General features: G+C 42.2%; 2 protein-coding genes across 4 annotated transcripts in view; both read right to left on the bottom strand.

The window, feature by feature from the left end:
- Nucleotides 1–18,067, bottom strand: part of LOC111872379 (cell surface glycoprotein 1) — a 67,966-nt gene extending 49,899 nt beyond the window's left edge. The window contains exon 1 of one of the 2 annotated variants that reach the window (XM_023866199.2): nucleotides 17,926–18,067. In XM_023866199.2, coding sequence (XP_023721967.1) covers nucleotides 17,926–17,932 — 7 coding nt within the window. In that variant the 5' untranslated portion in view covers nucleotides 17,933–18,067. The remainder of the gene's footprint in view (nucleotides 1–17,925) is intronic. The other variant, XM_023866200.2, reaches the window with a different exon arrangement.
- A 921-nt stretch (nucleotides 18,068–18,988) lies between these two features.
- Nucleotides 18,989–25,227, bottom strand: part of LOC111872420 (DNA polymerase delta catalytic subunit) — a 28,790-nt gene continuing 22,551 nt past the window's right edge. For both annotated transcript variants that reach the window (XM_023866321.2, XM_023866322.2), the window contains 5 exons: nucleotides 24,541–24,851; nucleotides 22,685–22,934; nucleotides 21,364–21,493; nucleotides 21,001–21,268; nucleotides 18,989–20,511 (listed from right to left, as the gene is read on the bottom strand). In XM_023866321.2, coding sequence (XP_023722089.1) covers nucleotides 20,415–20,511; nucleotides 21,001–21,268; nucleotides 21,364–21,493; nucleotides 22,685–22,934; nucleotides 24,541–24,851 — 1,056 coding nt within the window. In that variant the 3' untranslated portion in view covers nucleotides 18,989–20,414. The remainder of the gene's footprint in view (nucleotides 20,512–21,000; nucleotides 21,269–21,363; nucleotides 21,494–22,684; nucleotides 22,935–24,540; nucleotides 24,852–25,227) is intronic.

The following is a 25,227-nucleotide window of genomic DNA, read 5'->3' as shown; positions in this document are numbered from 1 at the left end:
CCACGGAGTATGAGATGACCTTGCTGTGTGTCACCTCATGTTTCTTTCGTTTTCAAGGCAGTCCGCGTCGTGTGGAAGGAAAGCGGATAACTTCATCTCGTTAAATGAAAGTAACTCCTGCTGCTCTTTTGTTCATTCTGCCGTCGTTTACTTAACGACGCTCATCGGCATCATAAAGCGTAGGATAGGAGGAGGAAAGATTAATAATGAAATGAAAAGAAATTGAGAGGAAGTGGTCGTGGCCTGAGGGATGTACTATCCCGACATGTTTGGAGGGACTAAGAAAAACCACAAAAAAAAACTTTTCTCTCCAAAGAGGCAAACGCGTAACGACAATGCATGTCTTTCTATACGTCATAACCTGGTCAAGAGGCCAAGGAGGGCTTGATAACAAGACTCTGTGAATCAGCTGAGGGAGCCAAAGGTAAAGTAGCCATTTCCGGGCATTGTTTTCTCTGTCCTCAGCCGTTACGAAGCATGCAACGACAGAACAGCGCCACAAAGACGGGGGCAATCATTACTTGGCCGCATAATAGACAGGCTTGTGTACTGCACAGAATTCAGCAACTGGTAAGAAGCGTGGTGTAGTTATTTTTACGTTTCAAAATCGTAAAACTGCTACTTGCTCACCCTCACAATTAGAATTCCGCGACTGAGCGACGTAGAACACTCATCTTAAGCTCTGTCCTCTGCCATATGTGCATCCGCTGCTTTTGCAAACTGCATAAAATGGACGCGTAATGGGGAGGTCGTGTCTATCCATCTCACAGTTTCTCTATTCTTTTTTTGTAATTGTTTCACGACGCTCTAAATGACGGCTCAAATGATTGAATGTTAGGTTGATACATGAATTATGAACTAGAAAGCATTTGGAAGCAAGTGGTAAGTTGTCCCTGTGCTTAATTAATTAAACCCTATGCCGTGAAGACGTATGATGGAGTATCCGCTTTACCCACGGGGAAAAAGTCCCCGGTACCCCTTGGATAGGAGGCTGGGTTGACCCCAGTATCGGTATGGGCGCTGGGGGGAAGAGAAAATTCTTGGAATCGAACCCGGGTCGTCAAACCCGCAGCACTGAGCTGATACCGACTGAGCTATCCTGGCTCCTTGGAGCAAACGGTCGTTGCGTAATCGATACTGCTCCCGCATTCACCTGGGAAGCCTAAAACTGTCAGGATACCCTGTGGCCATGCTTAGATCCGAATCGAGTACCTCCGAAATGTGACTCAATCATTTCAGTTCGGAAGTATCTACAAAAAAAGTTGCTCAATGAATTTACTGTTGGCTCGTATCTCCACAGCGTCCAGGCCGCCTCTGGGGCCCATCCAGACTCCTATACAATGGGTACTGGGGGCTATTTCCCTGGGAGTAAAGTGGCAGGGGCGTGAAGCTGACCACTCGCCTCCATCTAGTGTCGAGGTCGAGAAGAGTGAAGCTACACTCAACTCCCCGCAAGGCGCGGTTCTTAAATAACTAAAACACAGGAGGAAATGTATCTTTTAACTTTTATCGCTTAAATATAAGCCTTACTTCGCACGGAAAATAAATCAGGAATTTGATTGCGAAGGAACCCACAAAAGACCCCAGGACATTCGGTGTATCCAGCCGAGATTCGAACCTGAACTCTCCAGAATACGTCAAAAGCGTTACGCCTAGAACCGACTTGTACAGATGTATTATAACATAACTTCATTCACTTAAGTAAAGTTAAAGCTATTCCTGTAACAGGCCGTGGAGGCCCATAGGGTTCTGAGACGTCGAGGCTCCCACATTATCTAAACAATCGGCTCACAGATGGCGGTGTGTTCTCATCCTTACGCGCTGGCCGATCGCCCGTTACCCTTAGTAAGATTCCTGGTACTCATCTGTTAGAGGCTGGGTCGACCCCAGGGCCATAGTATGGCTGCAAGGATTAGGTCAACTGAAAAACATCCAATGACCTCATCGGGAAACGAACCCTCTACCTTCTGGATTGTAACATAGTGCCTCTACCAACTACGCTACCGTGTGCCCCGAACTTCATTTTCTTGGCATTTTAAAGCAAGCTAAAAGAGATATTTTGGTCAGTTATGAAGCGATATGTACCATCAGACATGACACATCAATACTAACCTAACACATGAAACCTGGAGTGCCCTTAAACGGTCAACAAAACGAGGCGTATAAAGGTTCGCCCCCCCCCTTTCTTTTTTCTTTTTGCGTATTTCCAAAGGCGCGAAATGCTTAGTCAACAGGATATTATGTATCTGCGTCTTCACTCTTCACAGAAGCTTGAACTGCATGCCCAAGGACCTCGGGTTTTGTCGCCCCAGTAGGAAACCTTGTCAGTTTTATCGGATTGCCTCTAACCCTACTTAGAGTCGGGACAGCGATGAGCTGAGGGTTGTAGTGCAACATTTCTTCTCTTCTCTATAGAGTCAAGATCGGCTTTGGGGCCCATCCAGTCGGTATCGGTGGCCCTTTCCGCGGGGCACCTCCAGCTAATGACGAAGTCAAGAAAGGTGGAGTTATGCCTCCACTATATGTCTTCATGACACAGGGCTTAACTAATTACACACAGAGACAACTTTACCTTTATCTCTCACCCTACTTAAGCCCTTTTAGAGAACACTGGTAACTATGTATACCACCTGTTTGATATTAAAAATTCTGCATTCTGTCCACACAGAATAAGCTTAATTATGTTTAGTACGACATGCATGATAAACAACAATTATTTCCCTTAATTAGCTAACTCCATACAGCCGTATCCTTTTCAGAAGCCTCTAGTAGCTCAGCTACTCAAGAACTTCCCAAAATTTCATAAAAAAACCCGAAGGTTCATTATCGCGTTCACATGAGCTTGCCACTGCTCTCTATCCTGAGTAAAATGAATCCAGTCCATAACATCCCACCTTATTTCTCTAAGATCCATTTTAATATTATCCTTCAGGCTATGTCTATGTCTTCCTAGTTGTCTCTTTCCTTCTGGTTTTCTCACCAAACCCTGTACGTATTACTCTTCTCCACAAGTGTGCTACATTCCTTGCCCATCTCATCCCTTTGAATTGATCATTCAAACTTCCTTATGTAATATTAACCAACCATCCATTCTAATGGCGACGCAGTGTGTTTTCTGCGAGGTAGGAACTGGATTCTTAAATACCATTTCGGTGAATTTCATGATTCATAACTCTTATCAGATGGACGAAATAGGACGGGGTGGTACGGACTGGATTCATTTGGCTCATGATAGGGACCAGTGGAGGGCTCTTGTGGACACGGTAATTTCCATAAAATGCTGGGAAATTACTGAGTAGCTGCAGAACTGGCGGATCCTCAAGAAGGGCTCAGCTCCATGAAGTTGGTTAGTGAGTTAGTGAGTTAGTTAGTTAGTTAGTTAGTTAGTTAGTTGCCAGAAGGATGAGCAGGAGAATCCTGGGAAGCTTCTCACAAAACGACGCTCCTCTCCCCGAAATAAAATGTCGGTCCCTTCTCCCATGACTTTTCACTTTCACCTTCTCTTCTGTCATACTTTCTAACTCCCCCCTCTCTTATTATTCTTTGCAGAAACGACACATCATCTGACTGGCAAACTAAGGGAAGCCATTTATGTTGGACCCACTATTGATACCTCACTGCAGTCGCACTAACAACTGCAGCTACACTGCAGACAACTCATGTTACCTCTTCATGATGCACATGCTTAACTCGCACACGTATTCACTTTGCGTTCTGCCCAGTGAGTGTATTTGTGTCTCATATGATTCCGGGGAAAAGCAGCGATGTGTGACATCACTTCGCACGAGATTCGGTGTTTTCTGTGAGGTACGATCCAATTTTAAAAAGACTGCGCAAACAGCTTCGCCCTGTAAATGGCTAAGCCGGGGAACATCCTATACGAAACAAAACTAAAGTTGCCGCTGTACCCAAATCACGTATAGAGGATGTGAAAGTAAAGCTTCATTAATTCTAGGTGCTCAGCATTATGGAAGTGGTCAAGGCTCATTTAAGGCATTATCCCAGCGTGTGCCTTAAGTAACTGAGGAAACCCACACAAAACGCCCAAGAATAGACGGCTCTTGGTCGAAATTCGAACCTGCGTTCTTATAAATATGAGTAGAAACGACTATATCAAGTGCGAAAGTTATCCTAATGCTTAATTAATTAAGCACCATGCCATGAAGGCGTATGGAGGAGTCGCTGTATAGCTCCACCACTCTTGATCTCGGCACTAGATGGTAGTGAGTGGTCAGCTTCACACCCAAGCCGGTTTTATCCCCGGGCATAGAGCCCCTGCTAGACATTGGATAGGAGGCTGGGTGGGTCACAAAACCGGCCTGGACACTGTGGAGTTGAGAAAGATCTCTCTCCCCTGCCGGGAATCGAAACCGGCCTTCGATCCCTCAGTATGGCGGCACACCGACTGAGCTATCCCGGCTCTGACGACTACACAAAGTTGTCCCTATGTTTAACTAATTAAGCACTACGCCATGAAGAGGTATGGAAGAATGGATGTATAGATCCACATTTTCTTGACCTCCACAGTAGTTCAAGGTTAGTGGTAAGCTTCATGTCCCGGCCGCTTTACCCCCGCTACCCATTGGATAGGAGGCTGGGTGGGCCCCAGAGCCGGCCTAAACGACATGGAGAACTAAAAATTATTGGCCCTACCGGGACTCGAACTCCGACCCCTCTGTCCTCCAGCCCGTAGCCAGTCGCTATACCGACTGAGCTATCCCGGCTCTTAAAGACTACATAACCATGCTCGTTTATTGTATTTGTAGCTTGTTGAATGGTGTTGTCAGAATCCGTGATTACACAGGGTTGGACGATTGTGAATAACGAATTGGTATGACTATGGAATACAGCTGTCTTTGCCTATCGATATTTAGTTCGATCTGTATCGATAGAAAGGAAATTATTTAGGTCTTTTCGAACAGCGTGCGCCTTTGTGAATGTTCGGGGGAGATGTAAACACACTTCGGGATATGCGATTTCGTCACATACGCGAGAGAGTCAAGGTTGCCTGGTCCAAATTCACAGTTATACGAACAACACAGCATCCACGTGACCACGTCGGTTAATTCTGCGCGCAAAAACGAAGCGTCACCACATCTGCTTACACCGATCAAGGATCTGATCCTACGTCACAGGACATGTCACAGAGCGCGGAATTCGGCGTCCAGTGTTTATCTGAACCAATATATGGATATTTATGTTTTCTCTGCAGGAAATGCATAAAATGGACGTACTATAAATGTACCTCGTCTGTCTCACATCAGCAACTACGTAATAGACTTCAACGGCTTCCATCTTATTGTACGGGCGGCCGCACACCAAATGCGTCAAGACACGCATCAAGACATGGGACAAAAGACGTAGTCTTGCATCATTCGCGATTTGTCAGAATGAAGCTGACGTCAGCATCATGACTAAGACCGGTGTGCGGCGGTTTTCACAATCTCATTCGTTTCAACTGTGCTCCTTTCTTGGCGTCTTGACTGTTACATGTCTTGACGCACACAGGTGTGCGGCCTACCTACGACGCTGCCAGTCAAGTAGGATGAGACGGGCAAGACATATAGTACGCACGGGAAAGAACAGGGATGCATATAACGTTTTGGCGGGAAAGCCAGGGTCGTGACACAGAAAAATATGGCCGTTGGTCAGGCGCGGCCCGGAACCAACTATGACTGCTGGTGAAGGTCAGACCGAAAAAAGGGAAACCACTAGGAAGACCTACACGTAGGTGGGAGGATAATATTAAACGGATCGTGAAGATATAGTTTCAGACGATATGGACTGGATTCATGTAGGAACGAGGGGAACCTTCGGGTTTCATAAAATGTTGGGAAATTCTTGAGTAGCTGAGAGACTCGTGGCTTCTCAAGAATTGCTACGGATTTTGGAAAGAATCGGTCGTGGCCTAATCGCGTTAATGTCCCAGCATTGGCGTGGAGAGACTGGAGAAAAGCACGAAAATCTCAGCCAGGATGCCCGAAGTACCGGCTGAGATTCGAACCGAGTACATCCCACTACAAGTCTACAGCGTTACCTACGTATCAGTCTGTTTCTTTAGCTTCTCGAGAAGACCGCCGGTGCTTCGGAATCCACTGACTCCAGGCGTCTCAACGGGCTTGAGCCGCAGAAGAGGGCCGTTACGGCGTGTTACGATTGAGGAGTACAGACAGGAGCAACTGAAGAATTATTTCCCTTTCCGTGAACAAAGACGAACGCATAATACCGAGTACTCTATATCACCCTAACACAGCAATGAATTAATTGCAATGCGCAAGGATATACATGCTCTTCAGAACTAGGCAGAAACTCCAGCGCAGAACTAGGTACGCGTTCCACTTGAAAACCACAGCAGTTCCAATTCAGAACAATGCAGACTATCCGGTTCAGAACTAGGTAGACGCTCCAGTTCAGAACTAGGCAGGCGCTCCAGTTCAGAACTTGATAGGTGCCCCAGTTCAGAACTAGGTAGACGCTCCAGTTCAGAACTAGGTACACGCCCCAGTTCAGAATTTGATAGGTGTTCCAGTTCAGAACTAGATACAGGCTCGAGTTCAGAATTATTTACACGCTCCAGTTGAGCAAAAAAGCTTGGAGGTATGACCAACACATAAAATCAGAGTCATGTGTTAGTCCCTACGTGTATCGATGTTGGGGGGGGGGCGGAAGTTACAGCGTCTAAAAGCACATGAAATGGCTTCTTCAAAAAGAGGCGCTCTGGAACTACGCAAACCTGGTCTACCCCGCGTGTACCTCACTCGCAGCCCTGGTAATGCATCTGGAGTTTCTGGTTCACTTAACTGTGGTTTATCTGATGAAGCTCTCAGTAACATAGAACATATTCATGACATTAATTAGGTGGCAGTGAATAATGAATCGGATGGGACTCTGAAAGAACCGGTCATGGTCTTATCACGGTATTTTGTATTATCTTAAAACAGGCCACGATATTCGTCTTCAGTATGTTCTATAGTTAGTATTCACCATCTACACGTATCATACGAAGTAACAGAACATCTGCAACTGACAGTAAATCGTTACACAATCTATTAATTAACCTTTTAAAGCAAATCGGTAATTATATGTACCACCTACATACAATGAAAAATTTCTACATTTTGCAAACACCCTGTATTTGTTTGTTTCATATTAAATGTTACATTAATTTCAGGCTTTGAAGGACTACGCAGTCGACTTCGGTTGGGGAATTCATCCAGTGATACCAACCGTGTGCCAACGCTACCACCAGTATTGCCAACTCCAGTTTGTTTCCATGGAGCAGAGACACGTGTGTGTTTTCCCCCTCACATCCTTCCCACTAACGCCTCGGCTGTTTGGCCGAATTTCATAAAGTTTGGTATGAAGGTCGTGTCTACGTCACTATTTTAAAATACATCTCTACATAAATACACATGTGTGTGTAAGAACGTCAGACGAGTGACTCCGGAACAAAACAACTTCATACTAAATAGATCCTGACGTCTGTTTTTCTAGGATAGAGACTTAAGCCTTTTATAATAATCACTTCATTACGATTGTCACTGTGCGGCCAACTTCGAAGACAGCAGTCGCGAGATGGTGTAACGCATGAATGACATACAAGATCCATTTTAATATCACCCTCAAACCTATGTGTCTAGGGTTTTCTAGTGGTCTCTCTTTTCTGGCTTACAGAGACAGTAGCCTCAAGTGTGTTACTTTACGACGATATCAGTATCTAGACTATATACAGAGCGGTTCTAAATTACTGTCGGAGTTTCTGCGGCCTATAAACGGAAACCACGACAATAATTTAGAATCGCCCTGTTCTGATCCCTAAAGCTTAATACATGGCCACAAGACATGTAAAAAAAATGGGGGAGGGGGAGATTTAATATCCCCTTTTTCATAACGGTAAAGTTACCTAGGAATTAAAACAAGTCAGCCATCCCGGTGTGCCGGGACATGCAAACCCCACATTCCTGGGCGAAAAAAAAAGAGACTCCGTGGTTTTAGTCCGCAAGCAAACTATACCGACCGAGCGACCGCCGCTTGTCGACAAAGTTAGTGCCAACTTTAGCGGATAGAGGGTGTCGCGTCAGTGCAACGAATCTCCACGTCTGTTAATTTCGGTTTTCTAGACCAGAGCCTTTATTTCCTTGAAATAACTCCTCAATTATCCTCACGAGGCTAAGTGGACCCGGTTCCATGTCCACTACTTCTCAGAAAATTTAGTAGCGCTGGGAATCGAACCTTCTGGATCTGTAGCCAGGAACTCTGACCAATGACAACAGCTGCAGCACAAAATCCGCGCATCATCAGGAAATGTACTGTAGGCGGGTGGGCGGGCAGACGAACAACTGACTGCCGGCCAACTCGGACACGAAATTCGGCTTTCTGGTTATATGACGCTGTTGTTACTTGAAGTTGGCGTCATTCTTGGCTTGCAACGAAGCACCTCCACCTCCACGATCTCATGGACGTGCGCGTCCATCTTCATGACACATCCCAGTGTTTATATGCCGAGTTTCTGCCAGGATTGTGCAAGCACACTTCAGAAATGTTAATCCAGATATTCAGAAGAACGGACCGACTTCATTTCTGAGGAGCTCCATAACTTGTACACTTCGTCAAATATAACCTCGGCTATCCTTGTAACAGGCCATGAAGGCCCATAGGTTAGTGAGACGTCGAGGCTCCCACATCTTCTACACAATCGACTCACAGATGGCGTTGAGATTCTCAGCCTTATTCGCCGGCCGCTCTTTAAAACCAGGAAGAATCCTGGTACTCATTTCTGTCAGATTTCCATGAAATGTTGAGAAAGACTTGAGTAGCTAAGCGACTTGAAGTTTCTTAAGGACTCAACTCCTGGAGTTCGTTCTTAGTTATAGCTATTTCGTTTTAAAATTTGTAGCCATTATTAGCCACGAAACAAGAAGCACCGCACATATTTTTCATTTTAAAGATCAGAATTTTGTATTCGAAATTCCGGTATGCTACTAATTACGAGTTAAGTTTATCATTAATAACAATAACATAAACTCCAATGTAATGGGTTATACTTACTACAATAATGAGATTGGGAGGGGGGGGGGAGCCGATCACAGTGGCCGCGCGGGTCTAAAGCAAGAAATGTCTTCGCCCTTTCAAACACTGTGATTGTGGATTCGAAGCCCACTCGAGACATGGATATCTGTCTGCATTTATTCTGTTTGTGTTTTGTTGTGTAGAGGTAGCGGCCTTGTGACGGGCTGATCCCCCGTCAAAGGAGTATTACCAATTGTCTATAAGATTCAAAATTTCAGACTTTTTCTTTTCTAAATAGGAACAGGATAGAGGACCCAATCCGTCAAGGCAGAAGAAGTAATTCTGGGGGAGTCTCAAGGTTTGGTGAACACCCAAAAGGATAGGACAGTCATGTCAAAAAGTTTGGAAGCCGCTAACTTAAACCTTGACCAAAGCATCTGTGCGTCCGATTTTCTGGAGCTGCATAAAGGCAAGAGACAATCACAGCCCGAGATCTACAATTTGGCTGTTGACCAACCGAAAGCTCTGTGCACTGGCTACGTTGCCGCGTGTTATTGCGTTTATTTTTGTCGGTTCATTACTCTAGACAGTTGTTCAATTAACCTGAGTAGAAACGAGGTCATGACGAGTCTACATGACCAAGATATTCTGAAAATGTCTGTTACTATTCATATCGAATAAAAAAACTGTTATTAATATTTAATTTGGGGAGGTTTTCAATGGTTTATTGTAGTTTCTTTAACATTACATAGGTACATATACAGACTATAACAGTCGTTCTCAAACATTTTGACATGTCGCCCCCCATTTTGGGGGGGGGGAGAAAGCTGGGATAACGCAGTCGGCATAGCGACTGGCTACGGGCTGGACCGAGTCCCGTTACAGGCAACATTTTTCTCTTCTCCACGTCGTCCAGACCGGTTCTGGGGCCCACCCAGCCTCCTGCCCAACGGGTATCGGGGACTCGTTTGCCCGGAAGTAACGCAGCCGTGACATGAAGCTGACCACTCACCCCCAACTAGTGCAGAGGTCAAAGAATACGTGGATATATACATCCATTCCCCCATACGTCTTCATGTGCCTAGTTAAACACAGGAACAACTTTAGCCCCTTTTTGATTTTCACTAAACTGTTATGGTCCCTCAATTTCGTTTACTGAAATAAATACAACACTTCGGGCTAGTACATGCGCTCGGTAATTAGTCCCACACCGAAACTGCAGGAAAAAGAAAATATCAGATTTAAATATGCTGCAGGCGTTCGTTACTTGTCGACAAACAGTGATGAAATGTAATGGCTCTAATCTTGTTTTTAATATCCGGGGTAACAGCTATGACCAGTGCTGATTAAATGCAGCTGAAAAGTGCTATTTCAGGTGAATCCGATATCAAAATATTTTTTAAGTATCTCACACCACACTCCCTCCTTATTAGAACACCTTTCCGCAACCCAGGAGGAAGCACTGAGATGAAGAAACAGTCTTCTGGGATGTGGCGCCATGTAGATATTGTATAAACCGACGTTTCGGAGGAAAATATCGCCTCCATCTTCAGGTTAGAAAGAAAAAATCCGCGAGCAAGGAACCAGCGCCAACAGGCATTGCAGACTATGTGACCAGTCTAAAACATTGCCACGCTGGTTCCTCGCTCGAGGATTTTTTCCTTATACCTGAAGATGGAGGCGATATGTTCGTCCTAAATTTCGGTTTATACAATATCTACGCGGTGCCACATCCCAGAAGACGACATTCTTCATAGTCACCGCCGTGAAGACCTCAAACTTTACGTACTGTAAGATCATTGGTGAATGAGAAAGATCCGTAAGTAAGCGGTCTTGGCCTAAACGAGGCACTACCCCAGCATTTGCCAGGAGGGACTAAGGAAAAGCACAAAAAGCCTGAGTCAGGATAGCCGAGATTCCAACCGAGCACCTCCCGAATGCCAGGCCAGGGAGTTACCGTTACATCAACTTGCTCGCTGAAGGGTCCGTTGTACCAGGAAGAGTCAGTAAACATGTCACAAATTGATATAAAACGTAAAACATGTGATATTCGGTCCTGGAAAAAACATTTACTTCTCGACATAGCCTCCACCAACAGATACACTTGTCCCATCGCTTTACCAGTGCGCCGAAACCCGCAGCACTGAAGTCTTCTGACTATTGCCTCAGCCACTTTCGCACTTGGTAGGCATTATCTGCGACTTTTGAACGTCCTTGAGAGAATTTCTCGACCGAGGTTTGAACCGCTTTACATAACAAACACTTCTCACCGTAAGCAGGAAACATTCTTTATGAATATCCTTTGCAGTGAGTCCTTTTACCCACAAATTACGCACAACAGAATGTTGCTTTTCGGTTGCACAATCTTCAAACACGGTCGTCATTTTGACTACTGAAACGAGTCTCTGAACATGCGCATGCGCGTCTGCTAGCTAGATTGTCATGAAGCTGGACTGTGCTGCCTCCTAGTGATGCATATAGAAACCCTATTACATCCATTACAGCTGTTTTACTTCCATTAGTGACCTATTTACTGACCTCCCCCCCTCGTACATGTTTACCCAACCATTATATTTGGTGGCGTTTCTATAATACTTTTTTTTTTTTTACAAAATCTGTGTTACAGCAGAACGCCGATTATCCGAATTAAGTAGTGATGAAGGTGGTTCGGATAATCGAAAATTTGGGGAACTGGATTGAATTCTTATCGACGAAAAAGCTACTATTCTTATACCATTACAACGAAGTGTGCTGTTGTAATAATAACTTTAAAAACATGCGAAGAGTGCAAAATTAATTAATGTAATCATAAATTAACATTTTCAAATATTTTACTTCAAATAGTCCACAATGATGTTTGTTTGCCAGACGAATTCCTTGGTTGTGGTGATTCGGTTAACTGGCAAATCAGATAATCGGGATTCAGATAACCGGCGTTCTGCTGCATTTCACTGGTTTGGCAGAAAAGTGTAGCGGGTACATAAAACGCTACTAGACCAAGGTGTTATCAAAACAATACTGTCAACTGATGAGTACAGTCCTCTAGGTTGTGATGTGTATATCGGAGAGGTCCCAACGTTTCGGAGGAGTAAACCACCTCCATCTTCAATTTCGAATAATAAGCCAAGGAAGAAAACAGCATAACCTGACTAACTTTTCAATCCTGACAGTTAAAGCGTTATGTTCCTCCGAAACGTCAAGCTGTCTATGAAATACAACATATTATAGTACAGAAATATAATGAATTTATAAATAAATAAATACTCGTAAATAAGACTTGACATAGTTATGGGGGGTACGTGATAATCCCCCTTTCTGGACAACTGATATGGGTAATTCTCTTTCAAGACGGCGTTAACATAAAGTGAATGCATCAAACAGGGACCGAATCCAGGTCTGTGAGACCGAAGTTACAGACATAACGCCTCCGTGCAACCCACACAGTTACTAAGAATAAATCAGGTCTCCTTGGAACAAATTTACTTAAAAAATTATTGTCCTGCCCCTGCTTTCCTGTCTCCAAAATCGTGCCACAAATAACTTCGAATTGCTCACACATAATCCTCTGGCATGTAAATATACATTATGGGTACACACTTCCCTAGTGCATGGGAACAGGGTGAAACACTTCGGGGCCCCAAATTCACAATGATATGCCTAAAACAGAAGCATAATGGAACCCAGTCTTTACAGCGAAATTCTCTTGTTCCTGAAAACATCTCTCAAATAATGTATTTTTTTCCACCAAATACAAATTGATTAACGGAGAAACTAACTCCACGGTGCAGAGTTCTTCAGAAGCTAACAGTCGCTCAGATATTCAATAAATCCCTCACTTTTACTGAACCAGAAGATTCATTACCATTTTCACAAAATTCCGCTACTGGTCCTTATTCTGAGCCAGATACACCGAGTCAGCACCCGCTACCCTATTTTTACCTTACTCACTCATCGAGCTGAGCCCTTCTGGAGGAGCCGCCAATTGTGCAGCTACTCAAGATTTTCCCAGCACTTTATGGAACCCGAAGGTTCATTACAATGTTCACAAGAGCCCTCCACTGGTCCCTATCCTGAGCCAGATCAATCGAATCCATACCAACCCATCCTATCTAAGATCAATTTTAATATTATCCAACCACCTACGCCTTATTTTTTACCTACTTCCCCTAAAAAAAAAACTAAAGTAGGCTTATGATCTCGCCTTGTCTGTGTGTTTGCACACACGGTAAAGGCTAGGTAAACACGTTCCTTCTCCAACGAATACACGCAATAATATAGGAATTATGGGACATGTAGTCTTCTGTGCGGTCCGTGTCCTTCCCAAAAGAGTCTGAAGGCTTCCAGAGCCGTCAGACAGTAAAATATGGTCATGAGTCCCGTGAGACTGGTAACCAAGCATCATTGTGCTGGCGAGGGCCGACACCAATTTAGCAGTCAATCAATTCTTCCCATAACCTCTTGCTTATAATTTTAATATTACTCTCTAATCTAAAGGCTAGACGACCGATGAACTGGCCTTCATCTCCCACCAAAGATATGATTAGGTTTTCTTCTCCACAGCGTTCAAACGCTATTTACATTTGTTACGTATTACAATTTTTATTTTTATTTTCCAGACATTAATTTGTAATCTTTATATTTCATTCTTCATTCACCATTACGTGTTCTTAAAATGCCAATGCTGAAGAATATTCCTAGAACACAAACATTACTAAAGACGATTATATGCTGTATGAAGCACATAAGAACAAGACTTGTATTCGAGAGTTGCTCGGTTCGAGTTTCAGCTGGGATATCGGCTATCACAAGTTCGTTTGTGGTTCTCTTCAGTATCGCCAAACAAATGCCGGCATAGGTATCTCGATTAGGTCACAATCGCTTCCTTCCAAATCCTATCAACTCAATGTTTCATCCTACCATTCGAAGATATACAGGGTGTCCAGAAGGAAAGGTCAGTATTCTGAGAGGTCATGGTATAGGCCATTCTAAGCAAAAAAAAAATGTATATTTACACGTGTCCTGTTCCGAACGGTTTCCGAGATACAGCTATTTCACTGTACAGTTCCAAAATTGTCGATAAGAGAGAGATACGACGTACTGTTTCTAATAAAAGGTAAAGTAATCCTTGTGCTTAACTAAGTAAGCGCTATGCTATGAAGACGTATGGGGGAGTGGGTGTATAGATCCAAATTTTCTTTACCTCGGCACTAGAGGTGAGTGGTAACCTTCACGCCCCGTCCGCTTTATTCCTGGGAAAGAGCCCCAGTACCCGTTATATAGGAGATTGGGTGAACACCGGAGCCGGTCTGGGAGACATGAAAAAGTGAAAATTCTTGACCCTACCGGGATTCAACTCCGACCTCTCGGTCGTCCAGCCCGTCGCCAGTCGCGATATAGATTGCACTATCCTGGCTCATAATACTTGTATTCATTGTTCAAGTTAAATAATTGGTATAGTTTACCTGGTATAATGCATTTTCGAAAATTCCACCATCAACATCAGTGCACTTTGCGTCTCGTGTGAGGACAGGCGTGTTGCTCGTCTGTACAGTGTACAGTGAAACCGTTCGGAATAGGACACGTGTACATTTACAATGTCTTGCTTAGAATAACCGATACTGTAACCTAGCACAATACTGACCTTTCCTCCTGGGACACTCTGTATAGTCTTATATACTGACAGCGCTGTCAAATATACCACATACAAAAAGAACATGCTTTAGGCTATGAAGGGTTATACTACTGTATTTTCATTTTTCGCAAGATGCTGAAGATCTGCGACACAACGGTTAGTGTGCAGAGATGTAAGCAATGGGTTTTGCACGAGGGCCAATTCAAACACCTCAAAATCCTATGCGGGCCGTAAGCCAAGTAACAACCAAAGCCACATATCATGAACAAAATTTCACACTGTTCAGGTGGGTCCCTTTTTTTTTATTATTAGTGGGGTGAGACTAAGTCCCTTGTACTGCGGCCACTTCTGGCCTATTGTACCATTCCCAGATAATAGGTGAGGGTGATTATGGAGCAATTGGTGGAATGAAGATTGGCAGGGGAAACCGAAGTACTCTGAGAAAACCTGCCCCAGCGCCACTTTGTCCACCACAAATCCCACTTGACCAGACCCGGGATAGAACCCGGGCCGCCGCTGTGGGAATCCAGCGACTAACCGCTTGAGCTATGGCGCGGCCCTACGTGGGTCCCTTGTCACGACGGAATGGCACGTCCTCAGGTTGCGGACGGAGGAAACGCCCTCCGGATACTGAGGGAAGCTGCGAATATATTGAAGCAGTCGCGGACAAAACACAAGGGGTGGTCCTCCAGCTTGGTGGTTATGCGTGGGGCTAACAACTCCTCACCATTTTAAGAGACAGAAATGTAAAATGTAAAGCTGCCCCCTCAGTGAGGGGGGAAGTCACCTATTCAATTGGGCCCCTTAGAAAGAGCTAATCTCAATCACTGGTCCAGTTATCCGAGGACGGAAACATAACCAGTTTCCGAAACGTCGTGTTTTCTAGAATACCGGACGAGGAGAAAAGTCCAAAAACCCAGTAGTTCTGTGTGTTATACATCATCGTCAGAACCCTTTAGAATGTGTTATTTTCTCTGCATTTTTAATTACCCATATTATTAGAAATACGGAGGGAAAAAGGTTTGACACAACCTAAATTTGTTGTTACTGATAGGGGGCCACCACATTTTGATTGCACCGCCCCCCCCCAACAACTGTAAATGAAACCCTGTATTTTCAGCAACAATTTTCCTTCTCTTTACTTTAGCCATTTTAGGGCACACAAACCTACATTTACTCGTAAAAACTAATGAATGAATAACACTCATGTGCTAGAAATTTATCCGTCGGTAACACTACTGAACTGATATATCGTTTACTAATATCAACTGCGTGCACGAAAATCTACGTCACTTTCATACATTCTTTCCATTTGCCATTGTTGCTTTCTTCATTTTTCTAAGTGAAAATATTTTGGTATTCTCGGCCATTAAAACACAAACTATAGAGATAAACCATAACAGACGTTGCTGTACAATTTTGATCTTTGCCAAACATGAGTCAGAAACGTAAAAGCCTGCTTTTAAACCAACATCACGACAATTCGAAAACAATCGATCTCTCGAAGTCAATACCGCAACATTCAGGGTAATATTATCTCGCGTTAAGCTAGCAATCGATCAACAATTCTAGCGTACAAAAAGAGTACAAATTCACACACAGCAAATCACGATGAATTGTTGAGTTGACGTAGCTGCTAAAATAGCAGCTGTCAGTCGACCTGATCTCACAATAACAGAATATTAAACAGCGCCAACAACTGCCAACAAAATATCTACTCTAATATACATGGCAGTAATATGGTGTTTTAAATGTATGCAGACGAACAGTTCCATCTTCTGAGATATAATGCCGTGCAGTCAGCTGAAAGTCAACGGTAGGTTTCAGGTAACATGTCGCCTCCATCGTCAGGGTCGAAGAATAGGCCAAGGAATAAACCAGCGTGAAGCAGATAGCTACCATTCGACCCTGAATATAGAGGCGACACATTCCTCCTAAGTCCGTTGGCTTCCAAAGGATTACATGGCGCTATACCCCACAAGATAAAACTTTTCATGATCACTGCTGTCAGAACCTAAAATCTTAAATATATTTTTTTACTCACAACCCTATGGCCATTCACGGCCTGTTACAGGGATAGCTTTACTTTTTTTTTACTTATATATATATTGTTTCAAAAATATTATGCGAATATAATTTTACAACCAACGTTTTAGTTTATCGTTAGTGGAATTCATTCGCGGGCAATCCTGCGGGATTTTTGGAGGCGGTTCACGGGTTACTGCAACAATTGTACCTACTGGTTGGCACACCTCAAGGAAAAACGCACATCACGGGTAAATCGGAGGGCAATGTTATAACGGATCACACCGAATCACTCGGAAAATGTGAACAAAACTGAACTCGCTCAAGGTGGGCGTGCGGACGACGGCAATTGTTAAGCAGGGAAATTACCGTTTGAGTTCCTTATTAGGCGTTAATTTCTTGATCTCATTACTTATTAGAAGATTCTGCACCATGTAATTTGTTATAGAAATAAGGCGGGCCGTAATGCCAAGACATTAAAATCTAATCTTGTGGAAAGAACTGAAGAAGCATAAGGCACCTGAGAAAAAACAAGAATTGTCTTTGGGCTCACCCATTTTATCCAGTAGGTACCAAAGGAACTTTCTCCGAAAAGCAAAATGGATAGAGCGTGAAAGTGATTACTTATTTTCATTCAATGCCTAAGTCTTGAACAAGTCGAGCAGTATGCTGACGCCCCCTGTACGCTTATATGGAGTGGAGCTTAGGCGCAGGGGCCACTTTACCATATGACCATTTAAGAGTGAATATTTCCACACGTAATTTTTCCCCCTCCATCAGGAGGCTTCCCGCCGCGCTGGGCGTTCTTTCCGGAGTGAACCGGCTCCTTTAGTGGTCCTGAGAAGGCGACAGAGTGTACGGGATTTAAAATTCCATGCAAAGAATGTTGTCAGGCTTCATGTATTATTTGCTTCTCGAATATCGTCCATATTCTGTGCTCGAAGACGCGGTATCTGAAGGTTACGAAGGACAAGGTCGACTCTCAAGATTGACCTACGTCCGGTGCCCAACATTCACGTTATCAGTGTAGGTCAATAATAATAGGCTGACCTTACAACACGTATGACTGTTTCAATAGACAAGTAAAAATTACATATATAGACACTGTAATGACTGCAGCATACCTGTAAATGGGCGTGCCTAAAAAATATTGTCACATGTCCCATGCCAAGAAAAAATTATCAGGTATATTTAACAATGAATTCAAATAAATTATTCCCATAAGTTACTGGGACGAAAACTTTCATGTATATACTCACCACCCATCTTCGTGTGCAAAATGAAGACTGTCAGCACAAATTCTAAATCGTTTCGGTATCCCAAGTCGCAAATAACCTACACCACCTTCGACGCTCAGAGTGTAGTAGGAGAATGAACCCAAAGCACGTAACTTCGCCGGTCGAAATAAACCAATCGAAACCAATACTCTGAGCTTTGGGGCTGTGCTGCCATCTATACAAACCATAACGAATGTACAACTGCGAAGATTCGGCAGATAAACAACCTAACAACCCATTCGATATTAGATTATTTTTGTTTCTATAAAAGCACAACACATTGTTCCGAAAGTGTTGTGCTTTTACACGTCGACATATTGTAGCAGCGTCCACGCAGCAAACATAACTGTGTACATTTTAAACAACGACAGTGTTTTCATGATTGTACTATGTGCCTCTGATGATGGTTGTATTAAACCGAAACATGTAAGGCAGAAGTGATAAAGAAGTGACCTACAAATTGTTACACTGGACGGACTTTCTATTGATTCTATTGACTTTGTGATTGATAGTGTAACGGACCAAAAATGAAACAATTAAAAAAAAATTATATTATATTAATTATACGTTAATTTATAAACGAAATAGGTTCGTGTCCTTTTATCTTATCGCCTTTCTTCACGGGGGCTGAACTTGTGCCGCCTGTCTATCTTGAGAAGAACGTTCTTTGATATCGTCCTGTGTTTGTTCATGGTGCGCCACGATATCAAAGAACCTTCTTCTCAAGATAGACAGGCGGTACAAGTTCAGCCACCGTCAAGAAAGGCGATAAGATAAAGGACACGAACCTATTTGGTTTATAAATTCTAACTTAAATAACAAAAATTTAAAAATTTTAATATACCAAGACAGCCACTGTACTTGTGAAAACTTTGGATTTTCTATCTATTGTGCATTACAAACATTGTATGTGTATATATTTTAACATTCAGAACACCCATTGTAATGGTGGGTTCCAAACAGTATCGATATCCCTCTGATGATGGTCTATAAGGACTGAAACATGTAAGGGCATAAAGAATTGAAGTAATAAAAACTTCAACAGTCACACTCGACGGAGTTGTTTTATCTTCTATAATACCTGTAATACATTTCATGACAGTGAAATAAAATGGCACATACATGAAAATTCAGATAACAGGGGGTGGATAATGAGGGCTACCTTACTTGATTGTTATTATGAAATATACAGGCTACACCTTTGTATTCAAATGGAACAAATTCTTTTTTCCATTGGTCTCACTATACATTAAATTACCTAAAAATTCCCTAAATAACTTCTGTGTACATTTTAATTTCTTGTGATGTTTCTTATTAATGCTACTAACAAGCAAACTTTCACTTCTCTGTAATAAAACACGTTTCTACCACTGATTAATTTGTGCAATCATAAGGACCTACTTCAGAACATCACGGTAATGAACAGCTGCCCAAACGAGAACAGGGCAATGTCAGAAACAAGAGAACTTTTGTCTATTTTTGTACAAGCAGGGAAACCCTCATTTCAGGTCTTCTGGGAGCAGTGGATCTGAACTTTTAAATTGGGGATAATCTAAAACAGAGGTAATTTAACACTGAGATTACTGTCTTGGGATCATGTCCATTATAGTAACATCTGCCACTTATGCAAAAATGCTTAAAAGAAATTCTGATGGCTATTACACCAGCTATGAACAGTGAAGAAGCCAGTTGATGATCTTGGTCATGGCAGTGGTGGTTATACGTTCGTACTGGGATCCTGATACGGGACACGAAGACGAGGGCTGAAGTCATACAACTCGGGACAGGAGCCAGTGTGGCCGATGTTATGAACACAATAAACCCAGAGGTTAAATAAAAGGTGCAAAATCTTATAAGACACATGCTTCAAGGACTGATCAATGGAATTAAAGAGGATTTCAATTCATGAAACCTAAATTGAAGGATTTTGTTCAGTGTTCAGTTTTTATACTCCACATCAAATTTACCATCTTCAGGCCAAAACCTAAACTGGTCTTCACTGTGCCTGAGCTACAGCACAGCCCTCACTGTACCTTTACTGTCAGCATTTAAATCTCTTGTACTATGGCAGTGATGGTCAGATTTGATTTGTGTCATAAGCAGTGTAATACTATGCACGCTGAAGAGACACATGCAAGAACAGTTGTGCAGTACAGGGAAAATAAAAGTTTAAGCTGATGAAAAATGTTCTTCACTCCCTGAATACAATTCCAACCTTCCTTCTTGCAGCATCATCATCACATTCCAATGGCTTTTGTTAAAGGTTAACAATAAGACACAACAGTATACTTCAATATTCACAAATGTTTCCAACACAAACATCAATTTATGAGCTGCAGAGCACGATGACACGGTTCTGGTTGCTGACAATCACTAACATAAATGTTAAATAAAAAATACTGTATATTTTTACATGGCAAATTGTTCATTTCTTCATATTTTGGCAGATTATATTAGATTCACACAATAAATCACCATGCTGGGTTGCCAAACCGCTGCAGAGCTTTATCTTGCGTAACCAAGTCTAACTGGACCTTCTTACGCATGTAGAAAATTGGGCAATCACGGCTGAAACAGGATGCACCATCTTGCATTAGAAGGCTTCCATAAACAAAGAACAGTAGAACTTTTAAAATTATATATATAGCTATGCATAACATGCGTTCTTACCTTGGAAATAGCACTACAAGCACGTGTTCTATACAGGAAAACGGGCTGGAATTATTTGTGAACAAAGAATACTACATAACTACCATCAACATCAGAATGGATACTACAGCCCAAAAAACAAAACAAGTGCCATCTCTGAGGAAAGGCCAAATTACATACTAAGATGATGGAATGGCAATAAAAAAGAAATGTATTCTTCCTATAGAATTATGAGTATAATGCATTAGGAAATTCAATAATAGTTAATGTCTCCCAAAAGATCTACAATAGTGCTGTCACTGCCTTTCCTCCTATTAGCATCTCATCACACAGTCTTCTCTATCTTTGCTACATTCCCCGTTATTTCCAAGGCTGCTACAAAATTACAGAACTGAAACAGTCACCAACCTAGTGCAAAGCACTTCTTCATGTAGAGAACCTTGACAACGTTGGCATTGGGTCCAAAGTCTGCAGAACCTGTCCTCCAGAGCAGTGAACCGAGCGAGCTCTTGTTGGTACAGACGCGCTTCATCTGGCGCACAGTGCTTACATAGGGGAGTTCCAACTTCAGAGAGAACAGCCTTGCAGCCCAGACACGTTTCTTTACGCAGTGTAAATGCTGATAAGGCACCAACCCGTGATGTTACAACAGCTTTGGTACGCGTATGATCACCTCCTGTCATAAATAAGCATATGTCAGGTTTCTTATAAGCCAGTTTCATAATTATGAACTTCTGACTGCAGACCATGTTTCCAAACTGATTAACTTACTCAGCAAAATGGACTCTGCCTTTTCACCCAGAATTGGTGCAAAGATCCTGAGAAGTGGTTTGGACAACTGATTTTCCAGATAATAGCTCGAATCAATAGGCACACTGTTCTCCAGAACATAGATGGGATCCTAGACAATAAAAATAACTTCCTGTTAGATGAAAAACATTAACAATCCATAAAAAAAAAATACTAATGCTGACATATGGAGACTATGAAATATTTCCTGCTGGTTACCACCCGCTTTCATTGGAAACGTTTCTGGCAGGAACAAAATATTACTTGGTCTTGGCAAGACACAATACATTACTACAGAAATTATAAACCAAGCAAACTGGTTCAGGCAGTGAAGCTTCTGCAAAGGCCAGACTAATACCTTAAATTTGATGACTGCTACCTCACGCATTCATTTCATTTCACCCATTATCATCCAAATATCTAATGCTATACAGTCCAGAGTTACTGAGAGCATCATAATAAAATGAATCAGACTTATTACATCTGTTAGCTAAATATAGTTTGAAATAACATAATTTCTCTCCAACAAATACTTACTAAACCATCCTTCCCCCATAAAATTCACTTCACAGTGAAAAAGCTCTCTTGCTTATAAAACCATCTGACACTGATACCTGACCTCCCATAGTCCTACAATTACAAACAAATCAGTATCCCTCGTTTTAGGAACATTCAATTTATGAATTTTTGCTATGACAAAGCACATTAAAAATCCATTTATTTTTCACTTAAGAAACTTTATTTTTGCTACAATAAACAACTTATGTTCATAAGTTTTGCAGCACTTACATGTAAAGTACATGGGAATTTTATTTTCAATTTCTGAATTTTCACCTTACAAACAGGTTTCATGGAATGAACTACCTCCATAAATAGAACAACACCTGTAGCGTCTTCCTAAATATGTAAAACTTGAGTTTACAGATAACTTATATGAGGTTTGAAGCTTTCACTGAAATGACGTGTACCCTGGAGATGGAAACAGTACGTTCCTCTGAAACACTGGTAACTACCTACCAGACTAAACCATGTCATAACCCAGAAAACCACAATTTTTTAAAAGCTCTCCCATGAAATTCTCAGAAATGATACTGGGCTTCTGTTGAATTACATGGTCATGCTCTTTCAGCACTGCAAATAAAATGTCTGTAAAACGCCAAGAATTTTATGTTTTACAGTTTCCATTAATTTTGCAACAACTAAAACCTGTATACATTATTTCAAAAGTCTCACTTGTACACTTTTTGTCTAATATCAAACTGATCTTTCCTTTGTAATCTTATATACTTTACACATTACATACTTCAGCTTTCATATAAGCAGGTGTGTTCTTGGCGGCAGCAATAATCACATAGGGAACACGATCGCCCAGTTTTGGTGCCGTTCCTGGGTCTCGCTTCTTCATTTTTGCAGCAAGCTCTACATGAGCCTGCTTTGCTGCATAATCAGACTTTGCCAGCTCTTTTGTAATCACCAGCTGTGAGATATCAATACGATTACAAAGCAAGTCAGAGATCACCTGCTTCGCATATTCCACTGCTCCATCAGGGTCTCTGCAACATAACCAACCTTTATTTTAAACTAAGTTCCTTCCAGTAAATTCAATGCTAGACACAGGATAATTCCAGTTTATTTAAACTTCAAAGTCAGGGGTTACATAAAACAGTCTCGAAAACAAAGTCAATACCGTGACTAACTATATGCTTGACAAATCATGCTCAATTCCTGGAATTCTCTTTGTCCACATAGGACACAACCACCCTCATATCAAATACGTACCAAAGATTCTTACCCGGTGAGTATAGCAACCAGAATTCAAAGATGACCACCCACTACCACATAGCAGTTATTTAGTTTGCGGTATATTTAATGACAATGTTGGTAACACAAGACTATGTAATGCCAAATGATTGGTTGACAGTTATGATACTATCCAGGCATTCATCTGGCAGGGCTGAGGAAAACCACAAAAAGCCTCAGTCAGGATAGATGAGAAGCCAGCTGATATTTGAACTGCCCATCTTCCAAATACAAACCAGAAGCACTAGTGCCTGAGGCAGCTCGCTCAACCTCTCAGTCTAGTGTTGAAATGTTTCCCAATTGGTGCTTAATTACGCAAAATATAAACTTTACCTTTATACATGGTAATACATGCAAGATATATCATACACCAAGTTCAATCAATGTCTCCTATAGGACTGAAAATACATAAACGTTTATGCCCTTCAGTAACTTGAACTTGAAAGGAATAAAATAAATTGCTTGTCAAACTGTAATACAGATCCATCATAGCAAGTTTACTTCAAGCCTATGAAGCATTTATGATATTGTTACTTGTGAACAGATGGTCAGACAGACACAGTGAAACCAAAAGGTATAAAGTTGTCCCTGTGCTTAACTAATTGAGCACTATACCATGTAGATGTATGGGGCAGTGGATGTATAGACAAACGATTTCTTGACCGCGACACAAGTTGGTGGTGAGCAATCAGCTTCATTTCCTGGCCCCTTTGGCCCCCAGGGAAAGAGCCCCTGGTACTCACTGGATAGGCCCCAGAGCCAGTCTTGATGACATGGAGAAGTGAAAATTCTTGCCCCACCAGGACTCGAACTCCATCCCCTCGGCCATCCAGCCCATAGTCAATATCAACTACGCTATCCTGACACTCTCAAAAACAAAAGGTAGTTTCCAAAAGGTATATAAGAATGAAATAAAAAGATGTATGGGACTCATAAGGAAGCATATCAGAAACTCAGCAATTCGGCTCAAGCATCGACACTTCTACTGTGTAGTTGGCAGGTGCATGATTCATATCTCGGCCAGGAAATAGGCTATTCTGACTGAGATTTTTTAATTTCCTTAGTCTCTCTAAGCAAATGCCAAAGCAGTGACTTAAAATCCTGCCATGACTGATTTCTTCTGCATCCTTTCCAATTCATTATTTCAAAATTACGCCATGACCACTTCCTACCACAATCATTCACTGATCATCCCACTGTTAGGCACCATACCATTTGAGTTACTGCCACTTTGTTAAATAAACCACAAATAAAACAAAAACACCATAACATTCAAGAGCATGCTCTATAAATCCCATGTCAATAGACTTAACATTAAAAGCAGTGCAAGTAGCTTTCACATTGCAACGGGGATATTACCTGTCGATGAGCAGCTTCTGCAGGCACATGTTCATCATGTTCGCTACGAGCGGTGAGTTGTCCCGACGAACAGTCTCGATGCCCTTACAGTCCATTTTGTCATACTTGTCTGGTCGAGTGAAATACAGTCCAGCATAACGTTTCTTGCTGATAAGCAGGTATGGAAAGTATACCTTCTCAAACTCCAGCCGGATTGGTGGCGGAAATTTTGTACTAACATAATTGGCAGCGTCACGTCCTAGTTCCATGGCTTCTTCCAATGTTTTTACACCGAACTTGACCATGACAGAGTCTGTATCACCATAGATAACCTGCACCAAACACATATCTCTGTAACATAACTCAAATATTTCTTCTGCAGTTTATGCTGAGACAAGAACATGAATTAATACTGCATGCAGAAAAACAAGTTTCTTCTTGCATGGAATTTTAGGCTCCAATCTGGTGACTATGAAGATAACTGTCTTCTGGGCTGACATCATGTAGTCTGGTAGATCACTACTAACATCCTCCATCATCAGGGTAGGGAAGTAAAGAAGTGACCATGTCTTTCTGAATCACTGCAAATGATCTCACTGACTACACAGTGTCAGCCCAGAAAACAGCAATCTCTTTTTGGGGAGGGGGGAAGGGGGAATGAGAATTTCAGAATATAAAAAAATCCAAGAGGACTTTACCAGAGCAGTC

The sequence above is a fragment of the Cryptotermes secundus genome, unplaced genomic scaffold, assembly GCF_002891405.2.
Source record: "Cryptotermes secundus unplaced genomic scaffold, Csec_1.0 scaffold247, whole genome shotgun sequence".
In the NCBI taxonomy this organism is placed as follows: Eukaryota; Metazoa; Arthropoda; class Insecta; order Blattodea; family Kalotermitidae; genus Cryptotermes; species Cryptotermes secundus.
This window is presented reverse-complemented; position numbering and strand designations above follow the sequence as displayed.